The sequence below is a fragment of the Dipodomys ordii genome, unplaced genomic scaffold (genome assembly GCF_000151885.1).
Source record: "Dipodomys ordii isolate 6190 unplaced genomic scaffold, Dord_2.0 Scaffold117, whole genome shotgun sequence".
NCBI lineage: Eukaryota > Metazoa > Chordata > Mammalia > Rodentia > Heteromyidae > Dipodomys > Dipodomys ordii.
The window spans coordinates 2,246,899-2,260,445 of NW_012267333.1; the positions used below are offsets into that span (position 1 = coordinate 2,246,899).

General features: G+C 45.2%; 1 protein-coding gene across 4 annotated transcripts in view; it reads right to left on the reverse strand.

Moving 5' to 3' along the window:
* Positions 1 to 2,873: 2,873 nt before the first annotated feature.
* The window catches only part of Stx3 (syntaxin 3), a 44,585-nt gene continuing 33,911 nt past the window's right edge, over positions 2,874 to 13,547 (reverse strand). For 3 of the 4 annotated variants that reach the window (XM_013029244.1, XM_013029246.1, XM_013029245.1), the window contains exons 6-11: positions 12,762 to 12,870; positions 11,892 to 11,965; positions 11,643 to 11,777; positions 9,585 to 9,695; positions 8,078 to 8,189; positions 2,874 to 3,968 (exon numbers count right to left, since the gene is read on the reverse strand). In XM_013029244.1, the coding sequence (XP_012884698.1) occupies positions 8,106 to 8,189; positions 9,585 to 9,695; positions 11,643 to 11,777; positions 11,892 to 11,965; positions 12,762 to 12,870 (513 nt within the window). In that variant the 3' untranslated portion in view covers positions 2,874 to 3,968; positions 8,078 to 8,105. Of the gene's footprint in view, positions 3,969 to 8,077; positions 8,190 to 9,361; positions 9,696 to 11,642; positions 11,778 to 11,891; positions 11,966 to 12,761; positions 12,871 to 13,547 lie in introns of those variants that run through there. The other variant, XR_001175572.1, reaches the window with a different exon arrangement.

Here is a 13,547-nt window from a genome sequence, read left to right on the forward strand (position 1 = left end):
GAGACGAGACCTGGAGCATGTTTGGAAGTGTCTTGTCTGTACATCACTGGTCAACTTGGCAGCTAACAGCGTGAAGCAGGTGAAGCCCAAGTGAAGGCCCTGTCCCACCTCACAGCTTACCCAATACCTTCACCTATCCGTTAGGGATCACACCATATGGTGACTGCTGGGAGCTCAGTAATAGTCTGAACCTGTTTCTGTAGTAATAAACCAGCATCCTGGGACCAGCCATCTCTGCTAAATGAGAGGCTACTGATAGGGCTCCATTACCACTCATAAGAAAAGCACTTCAAAGTGTACTTGGTGGGGGGGGAGGGCCTGTTGCAGGTTTTTGTCATTTGGTAATTGTTTTTAATTTTTGTTCATCTAATGATGTTTAAGTGGTCAGTTGCTTGTGTTTTCTAGGCAGGCACTCTACTAGAGCCAGGCTCCCAACATGGAGGACCAGCCTTTAGCCCCTCATAATAACAAGCTGTCTTCCCATGGATACCTTAAAAAGTCAGATTCTAAGAGCTGAACCTAGGGACTCACCTGTGGAGGAGCCCGGAGCTAGATTAGGAGGTGAACCAGCAGGTGTTGCAGCACCTGTTGAGTAGCAGGCACAGTGCTAAGCAGTTGGGACACCGCAGGCCTGGGGCCTGTCCTTCAGCCCTCGCTTCAGAGACTATTGGGCCCTGCAGAAGGGAGGCTACCGCAGGCCAAGGGTGAGCCTTAAGCACAGAAGTAACAGGGACGCTACTCACAGCAGTTCACTTAAGACCCTGTGGAACTGGGTGTGCTGCAGTACCTGCCTCTCTGCCCCCATCTATCCCTGGCCGTGCACACTGCTGGAACCAACTGCTTATTGCTGTGCTCCATCCTCACGCCTGCCCAGTTTCTGTACTTATTCTCCTTTCACACACTTTTAACAAGCAGTTGACTGCTGCTCTGGGTCATAAGAAGGTTCCTAAGAAAAAGAGGCATAGATGACGAGTCTGCAGTGGAGAAGTGGCAGCACCACGGAGGAAGAGGAAGGTGACAAATGCCAGTCGAGGATCCGGCTGTGACAGCAGAAGGAGGTAACAAGACTGGAAGGAAAAACGGATTATATAGCATGGTGCTCATGGCTAGGATCAGTGCCTCTCCTATAGGAGTAAAAGACGAGTCAAAGTCTGTGCTAGCTTCCCCACACTTGGGGGAAGAAATGTAACTGTACCGTGTTTAGTCCACAGAGCTCAGGGCTCACCTAATCTAAGAACTACCTTTGTTCCTTTGGCCATTCCCAGATGCCAAGGCTCAAATTTTGAAGCTCAACTCAATACGTTAGGGGAGTTCAAAGCATTCTTCTACTTATGAGACAAACTGCTATCTTCTGTTTCCTCTCCTCACCTGCTACCAACTCATTCCTCAGGCTCTTTTGTCCCTGAAACATCCCTGTCCTTAGTTCTCTCTAACCTTTACATATAACCTCCCCAACCCATCCAGGTTAGGGAACCTGGTGAAAGTCCCCAGGACACAAGTGTCGAATAAAACAAGCCTAATGTTCCCCAGACAAGAAGAGCTCACCTTCTTTAGGCAAATATGCCCCCAATGGTAGAAGCCAAGATGATGGCAAGTATAATGCAGCAGATCATGATCATGATCTTCTTCTGCTCATCCAGACAAAAGAAGAAAAAGCACATGAGAAATGGCATCACCACGCATATAGACATTAATGACTGGAGGGAGACAGGTGCATCTGGACATGGAAGAGGGTTGGAGGGGACAGGGAGCAGGAGAAAGGGATGGATCTGGCTTTCCGGAACCCAGAGTGTCTGCAGAATGTGTCCAGGTAAGAGTTTCAAACATGAGATCATCAGAATGTCAGCAGATGTTGAGTGTGTTGACTTTTCTTCCTTGATTCTTTCACAGGCAACTCCTCAACTCAAAACTCAAATACCCTTAGACTTCACTGGGGGGTTAAAAGGGGGGGGTCAAAATTTGAACCAAAATTTGTACTGCACTTTGGAACCAGGTGGTTGAGATTTTTCATCCCACTCCAAACCTAAACAAAAATCACCATGAGGTGGCAGCAGATCACCAAGTTTTACAGGGAGATGGAGCCAGAGTATATATCAATCAATATAAAGTCATTTATTTTTTTTAAATTAGCAATAAAATAATCAAGTTTACATTTTAAAAAATACAACAAAAAAAAACCCTTCACATGTTACATTCCAAACCTTAAGCTTCATGTCTTGATTTCAGAAGAGAGCAAAGGCCTCTGATTGGAGTATGTTCCCCTTATTGCTGGAGCCAGCTCCTGACATCATAGCCATAGGAGGAGGGCATCCCTGTGGCTCTGTCTGGGTGCTAGGTGATGACTGGATAAGGAGCCTTTGCAGAGGAAGCTAAAAGGCAGTGCCTAGATTAAAGCACTCCCCCTATCTAGAAAGCATTAGCTTCAGAGCTGAAATACAGCTAGTACCCAAAAATCAAGGAGATCATTAGGTACCTACGAGGCTTAACAGTGAGTTACAGCCAATGCACGTGAGGATATCCCATCCGTGTCTTCCTCTATGACAAGCATTAGAGATGACAAAGAACCTATCACACTCATTAACCAGGTAGCTGGAAGGGCCATCCCATACTGCCTGGTCTCTCCCATACAACCATACAAATTAGCCCAAGACAGAACTGAGTCCCAGAGCCATGTGAGTAATACCAGCTTGCTATGCGAAGTTCTTCAAACAAACCTAGAGCTGCCTAGCAGATAGAGGAAGTGTCGGTACATGCCACCTCTCACCTGCCGTGCAGAAATATTTAACAGTCCTCATGATTGCCCCCAGTACTCAGCCAGGAAGCAAGCTTCCTGATGGCCCAGGAAGATCATATTTCTACCATGATTTGTTTTCACATGTCCCTTACATAACTTTTAGCCTAGCTTAATTACCTTTTTTTTTTTTAAGGACATAGTACCTTCCACTTCTAGCTTCCTACTTCCTGAGAAATAGACACATATTCTATATACATTCCACACACAATTACAAAAATAAACCTGGAGTGATTGAATTACTTGCACAGTCTCATGAAGCATTTGCAGTCTGAGACTCTAGCACCTTACCCCCAGCCCACGTCTACATCCCTTATTTTTGGCCTCAAAGCAATGGCTTCACCAAGAGGGAACAGCCGGTTTCTAAGAATCAGATATAGAAACCAACATTCCACACCCTCAGCCTTTGCACGTGGTAACCTCAGATGACTACTTCAATCCTGGCCCCTCTTTGAGTAAACATGACAGAATGCGACACAGAAAAAGATCAAATTGCCCCCAGAGCTGAATTTACCAAGAGCCCAATTAAAGGTTGAGCTTCAAACAAGTTAACTTTTCAGACCAAAATGCTATCTGTCAGTCCGTCCTGTTTTCAGGACTTGGGACAACAAGCGAACATAAGACACATCTGGATATCACAACCAGTTGTGAGGACTAGAATCCCGCTAGGTAGAAGTCTCTAATCCAAACCTATGCCAAAGGTAGGAGAATCCTCTGCTTTGTTAAAGAAACTCCTTTAAAAAGAAAATACATTGCGATTTCTGGGAGAATACTCCATGAGGTAGAAACGCAGCACCCTAGGGTGCCTCACACCAGCCTTCCCAGGTACGAGGCATAATTTGACACCCCAGGGACAAGGGAAGACGGGTTGGCTCCAGGAGGGAAGGTGCTGAAGGTGCTGGGGCAGGATGTGACTTTGAGGAGACCTTGGGGTTGCAACAAGTGGACGCGATTCCATCAGGGCTAGATCGCTGAGGCAGGTCCGAGGCTGGTTACAAGGAAACAAAGGAGCCAGGCCCCCCTCACTCTCAGGAGGGCCGTTCAAACTCCACTCCCCTCTGAAGACAAGGGTGGCCAGAGCAGGCTGGAGTGAAATCGGATTCTAAGGCAGGGAGAGGAGGAGCTGGTCAGTGTGCAGGCTGATGGTGAGGAACAGCAGGAAAAACCAGCCACAAACCTAGAAGGCGGACAGCAAAAGTCAGAAATTGCTGAGCTGGAAGCCTGTACCTGTAATCCTAACTACTCAGAAGGCTGAGATTTGAGGGTCAGGTTCAAAGCCAGGCCAGGCAGAAAAATCCATTAGACTTTTAACCTCCAGTTAACTAGCAAAAGGCTGGTGTGGTTCAAGTAGCAGAGCAGCAGCCTTGAGAGGAGTAAAGAAAACGGATTATAAGAATGACAACAATGCAAAAGGCAACATGAAACGATGCCAACAAACTTAAGGACAGAATTGGAATTAAATATTCCACTGTAAATGAACAAAATCTACAGGCATTTTAGGCTTATGTGATATACCTCTGTCATTCATGGCTGGCACTCTACCACTTGAGCCACATCTCCAGTTCTGACTTCTTTTTGGTTAACTGGAGAGAAGAGGCTTATGGTGGATTTGTCTTCCAGGCTGGTTTTGAAACAAAATCATCAAGATCTTTGCCTGCTAAGTAACTAGGATTATAGGTATGAGCTACCAGCAACTGGCTGTATACAAGGTCTGGAAACTTTCCGGGACTCCTATCTTCTCCATGAACCCCTCAACCACACACATTTTCTCTTAGAAGATGAGCAGGCACAGCAGAAGGAATATCGAAACATCCAGGTGACATATTACAGCTGCTCCATATTACAAACTCTGCAAATCTGAGCAAATTTCTTAACTTCATTGAACTTCAATGGACTTCCACATCTGTAAATCGGAGCTTATGACAGTATCATGGAGCTATAGCTGCCATTCACCTAGAAAGTATACACAAGATGGCTTTGCCTTCTCTCCTGTTCAGAGACCTCACTGCCAATGGACCACCACGTAATGGTCTTAACTATACTAGAGAATATGGGGGCGGGGGGACAATGGCAGGCCTCTAAACTGCTAAGCCACCTAGTGTCTCGTAAATGAAGTTAGACCACTACACATTATATATTTGACTCCTCATCTTTGAAGAGTTACCTCCTCAAGAAGAGTTCATTTACATCTGTTCCTGGAGTTAGGAATGACAGCTAAGGCATACCCCTGATTCACAAGACATCTTTCACCCCACAAGAAAGATGAAAAGATAAATATTACAGCTTTTTAAATTTTTACCATATGTTTCAATGAGATAGTTAAGACTCAGAACTCAAGCTTTACAAGCAAGAAGCCATTATAGACTAGCTGGGAAATGCATGGGGCGGGGCAGCGGGAGGAAGGGGAGAGGGAACAAACTATGAAATGCCAATGAGAGGCTGGTCACCTCGCTGCTGCTTCTCTCTCAAGATGAAGTTAGTGATAAAATCATCTTACTTTCAGACCTTCCAGTCAGACCACTGGAGCAAAATTAAAGAAGAATTTAATTAAATGTTCAATAACTGAATTTTATACCCAGGACTGACACTGAAGGATCAGCCCTGGGCATCAACATGGAAGGGAAGTACCTACCAAGTCTTAAAATGCTTTTATCTAAGCCAGGCATATTAGTGATTGTCTATAATCCCAGATACTTGGGAGGTAAAGACAGTAAGATTACAAGTATAAAGTCAAGGTAACAAAAGAGACCCTATCTCAAGAACAAAAGACTGGACCCATGCCTTAAGTGATGGACAAATTGGCCTAGCATGTGTGAGGAACTGAGTTCAAGCCCTAGTATCAAGGGACAAAAATTTAAAAAAAAAGAAAGAAAGAATGCTTGTACCTATTGGCTCAGTGTTTCAACATCTATGAATCAAGAAACAGTAAAAAAAAAAGGGGGCTGGGAAGGTGGCTCAGTGGTAGAGTGCTTGCCTTGCATGCCTGAGGCCCTGGGTTCGATGCCTCAGCACCACATAAGCAAAAAGAAAAAAGCCAGAAGTGGTGCTGTGGCTCAAGTGGTAGAGTGCTAGCCTTGAGCTGAAGAGCTGAGGGACCGTGCCTAGGCCCAGAGTTCAGGCCCCACGACTAGACCCAAAAAAAAAGAAAGAAAGAAACAGTAAAAAAAAAAAAAAAATTAAAAATAGAAAGTCATACTGTTGAGAGCAAAATAACAGCATCAACTCCAACACTGAGGAAGTGTTATATATTTAAATATATCCACAGTCTTATGCTGAAAATGAGATTTTAAAAAAGATTTTAGTGATGTGCAATGATGCATATGGTTTTGTAACTATGCTGAGAACTATAGTTACTGTAGTCTGAATTATGTAAAACTGTGGGGGGGTGGTCAAGAGAACAGGCTACAGATTATCAGCAATAATACTATAATTTCCTTTCCTTCGTCTGTATTTGTAGCCCTCTGGAACAATACATGCTATGCTTTCTGAAGAAAAAAGTATTTTATATGTCACATAGTCCCAATAACCATGTTAACTGCTACTTAAGCTGAGCTAGTAGTCAACTGTATTTTATTTAACAAATTTTAAAGACTTACTAAATAACTTAAATAATTTAATTTGTTAAATGATTTAGGGCTCAGGTCCTGGGCTCAATCCCTGAGCATTTTTTGCTCAAGGCTAGTGCCCTACTGCTTTGAGCCACAGTACCACTTCTGTTTTTCAGGTGTTTAAGGAGGTAAGAGTCTCATGGTGACTTTTAATCCTGAGCTGGCTTCAAATCACGATTTTCAGATCTCAGCCTCCTTGAGTGGCTAAGATTCTAAGCATGAGCTACCAGCACTTGGCTTTAGTCTAACATTTAAAGCCACAATCCTCTAAGGTCCTCTAGACTTTGTATACAATGGCAAATGGCTACTACATTTTACAAAAAAAAAAAAAAAAGCCAAGATATAGTAAAGCAAATACTCTCTTGGTCCCTTTGTGGCAAAGTGAACTTGGCCCTGATACTTCTTTTGAAACTGAGCTCCTCTATGTGTTGGGAGCCGACAGTAAAGCTCAAAGGTCATCTTGACCCCTGTGTTCACTTGAAGGCATGTACAAGGAACTGGCTTACTTAAAAAACACCAGGTGCCCGGGATTGCTTTGCTATGTCTGCAGAGTTTGTTTTATTTTCTACCAGTTGACCTTGTCTTGTTTTTACTGCACTCTGTTTTTACTGAAATTTTCCTTGTTTTTCTGGACTATAGTAATCTTATGTTACCTCTTCACTTCTAATTGTATATATTAGAGAAAGTTAAAAATAAACGGTGCTGCAGTCTTGAGCTGCAGACCTCCCGACCCCATCCTTTGTCTTATGTCTTTATTTTTCTCGTCCTCGCCCCCTAATTCAGGATTCCCTTTCATTACCGGCAGGCTCCAGCATCTATGTATAAACTGTATATTAAACTGTATTATCTGTAATGTACGTTGTATACTACCTTTACCTGTGGTAAAGATTCAAAGTTGTGCCGGGCGCCAGGCTCACGCCTGTAATCCTAGCTACCCAGGAGGCTGAGATCTGAGGATCGGGGTTCAAAGCCAGCCCGGGCAGGAAAGTTTGTGAGACTCTTATCTCCGATAAACCGCTAGTAAACCGGAAGTGGTGCTGTGGCTCAAGTGGTAGAGCGCTCACCTTGAGCTGAAGAGCACAAGGACAGCGCCCAAGCCCAGAGTTCAAGCCCCACGACCGACAAAAAAAAAAAAGATTCAAAGTTGTAAGTCATGCAGTAGATTGCTTGCCACAACTTACTGAAAAAATATTAGCTATTCCCTTATTCAAGTTCTAAAACAGTCACCCACAAAGCTCTCAGAGGACCCAACCCTTAATTTAAAAAAAAATAATAATTAGGTTTAAAAAAATGAACAGGATATGAAAAGCAAAACCCAACATCCATGAAAAACCAGGAAAGAACTCAGAAGGCAGACCCCAGATCCATCACATAGATGGTACCCAACATTCCAGTAAGATGCTTGGGCAACAACCAGGAGAGGTGCAAACCCAAGGTAAGATAGACAACACACAGAACAGATTCTTCAGCATAAGAACAGAAGACCTGAACCACGGATGGCAGTCAGAACTCTGAAATGGAATGTAAAAGAAATGAAAGAATCCACAGGCTACCGAAAGTTTTTTGACAGTTCACTGTGCCAAAGGACAGTCAATAAAGAAAGTAAAATTTGAAATCTCGGGCTAATGTCCTAATAAGGAGCCAACCCACAGTTGGGAAGAACCATTCATTTACTTACATTTCAGTGCCAGAGTCCCTCGGGCCACTCATTTCAGCCCAACGGAAAGGCCAATAATCAATGCTAAAATACCCAGCAACACAACTACTACCACAATGATAATTATCAATTTCTGGAGAAAAGAATAAGACAAAAAAAAATCATTACTATTTCTTAAAGAACAAACCATCTAAAACTCAACCCCCTCTCTTTTCTATACAGGTAGCATTTTATTAACCAAATAAGCAGCTTAGGATATTTTACATTTCTTCAATTGCATCTTGACTAGCAATGAGACCGACAGAAATATGGCTCAGCTCACACAGTATCTGCACAAATATACTAAGAGTCAATATTATACCATCCCCAAATAGCAACTGGACAAGATGTAAAGTGACTCTGTTTTCTTAAGCTAGAATGAACTGTAAAGATGTTTTCTGATATCGTTCTAATTCCAGTTCATCTGTCCCCGCCTAGAGCCAATCAACCCCTACCTGTCTGACCAGGTGTACTGAACAGGTGCTAAAGAGTGATCCAGCATGGCTTTATCATACAAAATAAAACACCCCATCTCTCTAAATACCTATGTAAGCAATAGGTACACTAGAAAGAAAAGCAAAGAACTAAGGAACAAAAATATCAGAGCCCAAAAGAAATCAAGAAGAAGAGTAAAAGGAAGACATGAGGCAGAGCCCGATACCCACAGTCAGTAGAGAAGCAAAGAAGTGGTGGAGCCACCAGGCCAGAAGAGGGAGCAAACAGTGTGGCCAAAAGAGCGTGACTGAAATCTCAATTTGAATCTCAGCTCCTAGCCTTACCAGGTGGCTTGAAGCCAGATACTGAACCTCTGACCTTCAACTGCTTCCTCTAAAAGTTGAAAAACCAAGGTACTTTCCCTTTCTGGGAGCTAATATGTACACAGCGAGGAGGACTGTCCTAGGTATGAGATAGAGGAAAGCAGAAAGAGGTCCTTTGGGGAAGACGGTGAAGAGGAGTCAGGTGTGTGAACGTCTGAAAGGATCCTGAGCTGCATTCAGGAAAAGAGCAGCAGGACACCTGTGTGTGCCCGGCACCCATCCTGCAGGACCACCTTCCAAGTCTGGGTTCCTGAGCAAGAACACGTGAGCCAGATCCATACAAGGCATCCTGAGAAGGCCGGGCAGGAAGCTAGTCTCTATGGAAAGGCTGGTGTAGGGGCTTTTGGATGAGGCCAAGACACAGAGGGAAGGCGCAGGCTCAAAGACACAGGTGCATGTGGCTGGAGAGAGAGGAGACTAGGAGACTAGTGGGGCGCAAGGCGCTCACCCTGCGTGCTTCACTCTGATACTTGACAGCCTTTTTGGTGTCGGCCACCGCCCGTTCCACGAAGCCCACTGACTGGTCCATGTTGTTCTCAATACGATCAATCATGGCTCCCTTTTGCCACGTGTGAGAGGCGAGAGCAGCAGAAACAGGAAGAGGGTGCAGAGAGAGAGAGAGAGAGAGATCGAACAAACTATCTTCTCTGAAAACAGCAAGAGAATCTCACCTTCCGGGCCTGACCCTTATATTTCACAGCTCTTTTCGTTTCGTCCCGGGCCTTCTCCACGTGGTCCACTGTGTGCAAGACATTCAACTCTATGTTATCTAACATTTCCCCCTGCAAAGAACAGACATGCGTCACACACCCAGTGAACCCGGCCACCACAGTCCCAGCTAAGGTAGGGGAGAAGCCCACTTTACATCCAGAAATCTGACAACGGAGCCTTCTGAGCATGACTACCTGTAGCCCCTTGGTTGGCGGAGGGGGCGGGGGGGGGCGGGTCACTCATTCAAGAGGCATTTCTCTGTGCCCAGCACTGTGTTAGACACAAACTTTCTAGGTGCCTGATTTATCCTCTGAGGAATTCCACTCCCATCTTTTCCTTCTTTTGCCACTTAAGCATGGGGTGCAAGAACCAAATTAAGACTATCCCATGCTCTTAAACCATCACCAAGCTGTCAGCCTCTAAACAGTGGGTTCAGTACTATAGAGCGGTAGCAGGCACACACAGTAGGTGTTCTATGAATATCTGACATCTGGAACATTTGCTGTCTTCCAAGAGAAATTCCCAGGCCCCTTTCAAGTGACAGATAAGATTTCTCCATGCTGCTCAGTGACATCTTCTTCTTTAGGCAGCAGGTTCTTGCAAAGCTTTCCAACCTTTTCCTGGCTATTATTTCTTGGGCATCTGAGGATGGGCATTCCACTCGCTCACCTGCCTGGGCCTTCCTCAACCTAACCCATCACCATACGGCCCTCATAACCAGAGCAAAGCACTTACCATCGCTTCCATCACAACCCAGATCCTCGGCAAGGCAGTGGGAGGGGGAGAGAGAAAGGAGGGATAGAGAAGCTTGAGAAAGAGTCTCAAAGGTCACAAGAGAAAGAGAGAGAAGCACCCAGCCCCTGAGCAGAGAGCTTATGAGTCAAGGAGGGTATGGGCTTCAACTAGGATCTGCAGTCTGTCTACTAAGGAAGCATTTCCCAGGCCTGTCCAGTGGCAGAACAGCTGGGGAAGTTCCTGGTAAAAGTGGCACAGGGTGATGACCCATCACAAGTACTAGAAGTCATGTGGGCACCTACGCAGGCAACATAGAATTCCATCCTGTGCCAGGTGCCAGTGGCTCATGCCTGTAATTCTATCTACTCAGAAGAATGAGCTCTGGAATTAAAAAAAAAAATCACAATTTCGAGCCCAGCCTAAGTAGAAAAATTCCCTAAACGCCATCTCCAAAATAACGAATAGCAAACAGGGCTGGAGGCATGGCTTAAGTTGGTAGCGTGCCAGTCTGGCAAGGATAAGGCCCTGAGTTCAAGCCTCGGTATCACCAAAAGTAAAACCCAATCCCTCAGCAAGTATGTCTGGGTGGAAAAGCTGTCAGATGAAGTACCATGAATGCTTCAAATTTGTCTGTAAACATTCTGTTCTATTTCTTCATTTAAGTTTGCTCTTGTTCCATACCAAGGAGTGCAAAAACTCTTAAGAGAAACATGGGTGAACAAAACGTTAAGTGGAGAATAGTAAAAGCATCTGGCTTTGTTTTATTTTTTTGCTTGTTACTTTCGATAGGCTCTCACTAGGAAGCCTGCCTTGGCCTCTCATGTGCTGAAATTACAGATGTTTACCAGCATACCCAGCTTCAGACCCTCTATATCTTCATATCTAAGATTTTCCCTGTGAATTGAACAAAGGGACATGTTTCCAATATCATCAGAGAAATAGTTCATATCTCAAGAAACCCTCGCTTTAATTCTTTAAAGAAAAAGGAGGAGGGAGGGAGGAAGTAAGATCCTGAGGCTGAGTGAAACAGGTAATTGACATAAACAGCAAAGCCTCCATTCACAAGGAATGCCTGGGAGACTAAAGCAACAGGCCCTCATGACAAAGCTGAGATGTCAGCATCTGATGGGATCAGATTCTTATGAATGGAACAAATGGATCTCTCTGTCCATCCACTACACAAATTCCCTGACTCTCCCGCTCCACCTCACCCGCCCTTCACCATGCTCAGGAGAAGCCAAGCTTTCCTCCCCTTCCCTCCCCAGGAGCCCTGCTGCAGTTACCTGGTTCTCCACCAGCATGGCGATGTCCATAAACATGTCGTGGAGCTCCTTGATGCTGTTCTCCAGCCTCACAATGTCCTTGTGTCGGCCCTCGATCTCACTGAGGGCTTGCTTGGAAATCTGAGAGTCGATGATCTACAACAGGCCATGCACAGTCAGGCTGTGCGGCCCCCTGCAGGCCGCCCTGCCCCTGCCAGAGCAGCTGAAGCTCCCAGGTCAATCCCTGGTCATGGCACCCAGGTCACTCACCCCCGAAGTAAAGATGGCAGGGTTGCCGCTCTCCAGCATCTCCTCCAGCTCCTCATCGGTCGTCTTTTTGCCAGCTTAGTAACAGAAGAAGTAGAACATCAAATGTAAGACAAAAGCATAACCACACTTTAGAAGTTCCCTGGAAGCGAGGAACATGGCATCTTTACTAGAGAGAACTGGGCCTCCACAAAACTTCACCAGTAGCCTCCTGACTCTTCTGGTTGCTCTCTCAGTCCAACTCATCCTCAACGTTTTCAGCAATCAGCGCTCATCCAAAAACATGTATCACAATGTTTACGTTTCTTCCTAGCCCCACTGCGTACACCTTGGAGTTCAAGGCCCTCAAGGTAACTCACAGTTGATGGGTAGGTTTCCCTCAATCTTCTTAACTTTACACCGCAGCCCCAAACACACCCTCTCCCAGACCCTGGACAACCTGCCACTCCTAAACACACTTGCTTTTTTTTTTTTCCTCCTTGATAACTCTTTGCTCATTCAGTTCCTTCAAGGATTTAAGAGTATGGAAGAAAGCACATATTCCCTCCAGGGCCCTGTCTTCCATATTATTAAATTCCCAGAAGGCAGAGCTTTATAAAGTTCTTGATTCCTGGTAGCAACTAGCAGCGTGGTTTTCTCCTCTAGATGAGGAAGGGCTGGATCTATAGGAGTACAATTACTCGGGCTACTCCTCGGCCTAAGGAACAGTACTCAGGATGTGTCGATGCCGTAACATGTGCACAAGGCACAAAATATGACCAGAGCCCACAAGCAGGACTGCTGCTTTGTTCTCCCAGTGTCTCAAGATTTCAACTGGACAGAAATGGCAGAAAAAGTTGGTAGCGAGGACTACACCAAACTTCAAATACATACTTATTTCAAGCTGCCGTTGGATTCGCCCTTTGCTGCGTTCACGGAAGTCCACCTGAGCCTCGTTGTATTTGGTCATCACTTCCACGAACTTCCGCGAGAGGACGGAGTGCTAAGGGAGCAAAGTTACATGAGGAAGCTCCCCAGGAGGTGAAAGAAAGGGGGAAAGCCTGTAAACTGTTGTAGAATCCCCTTCCCACTTCATAAGGCCTGTGCTACATGGGCTCCCTAGACCCCCTGGGAGCAGGAAGTATGAATGGATGTGTGTATTGAAGAAGGGCTGATGCCACCAGAAGAGTGCAGGTTTGTGTGTGTTATCTTATGTCTGAGTGAAGACACTAGTTTCTGAGTCTTGGACCTTACTTGGTGATTCTGTCCAAAGTGAGTGCCTGTGGGTACTTCCTTACCTTACTGCTTCCTGATGTCCTGTTAGCTGCCCCTTGGATTGTGCCCTTCTATCTGTAAATGAAACCACCCAGCACTAACATGGACTCTTGACTCTCTACTGTCACAGTGACTGCTGGATGGTACCAGCAAAACTAGAGCACCACTGGCCTTGAAATCAAAAGACCAAATAAAAGACCCTACATTCTGGCTTCCTAGTGTTGTGGTCTTGGGAAAAGTCCGCTACCCTTTGTTTCCATACCTATTTATTTGCTTGGCTGACCTCACATTGTAATGGTCAGATGAAACAAGAAAATCTCTAGGAATCTCGAGAGCCCTGCACCTACTTGGACAAGTAGCATTTATCTAGTGCAGCCTTGGCTTGCCTTCTAAAGATGTCAGCCT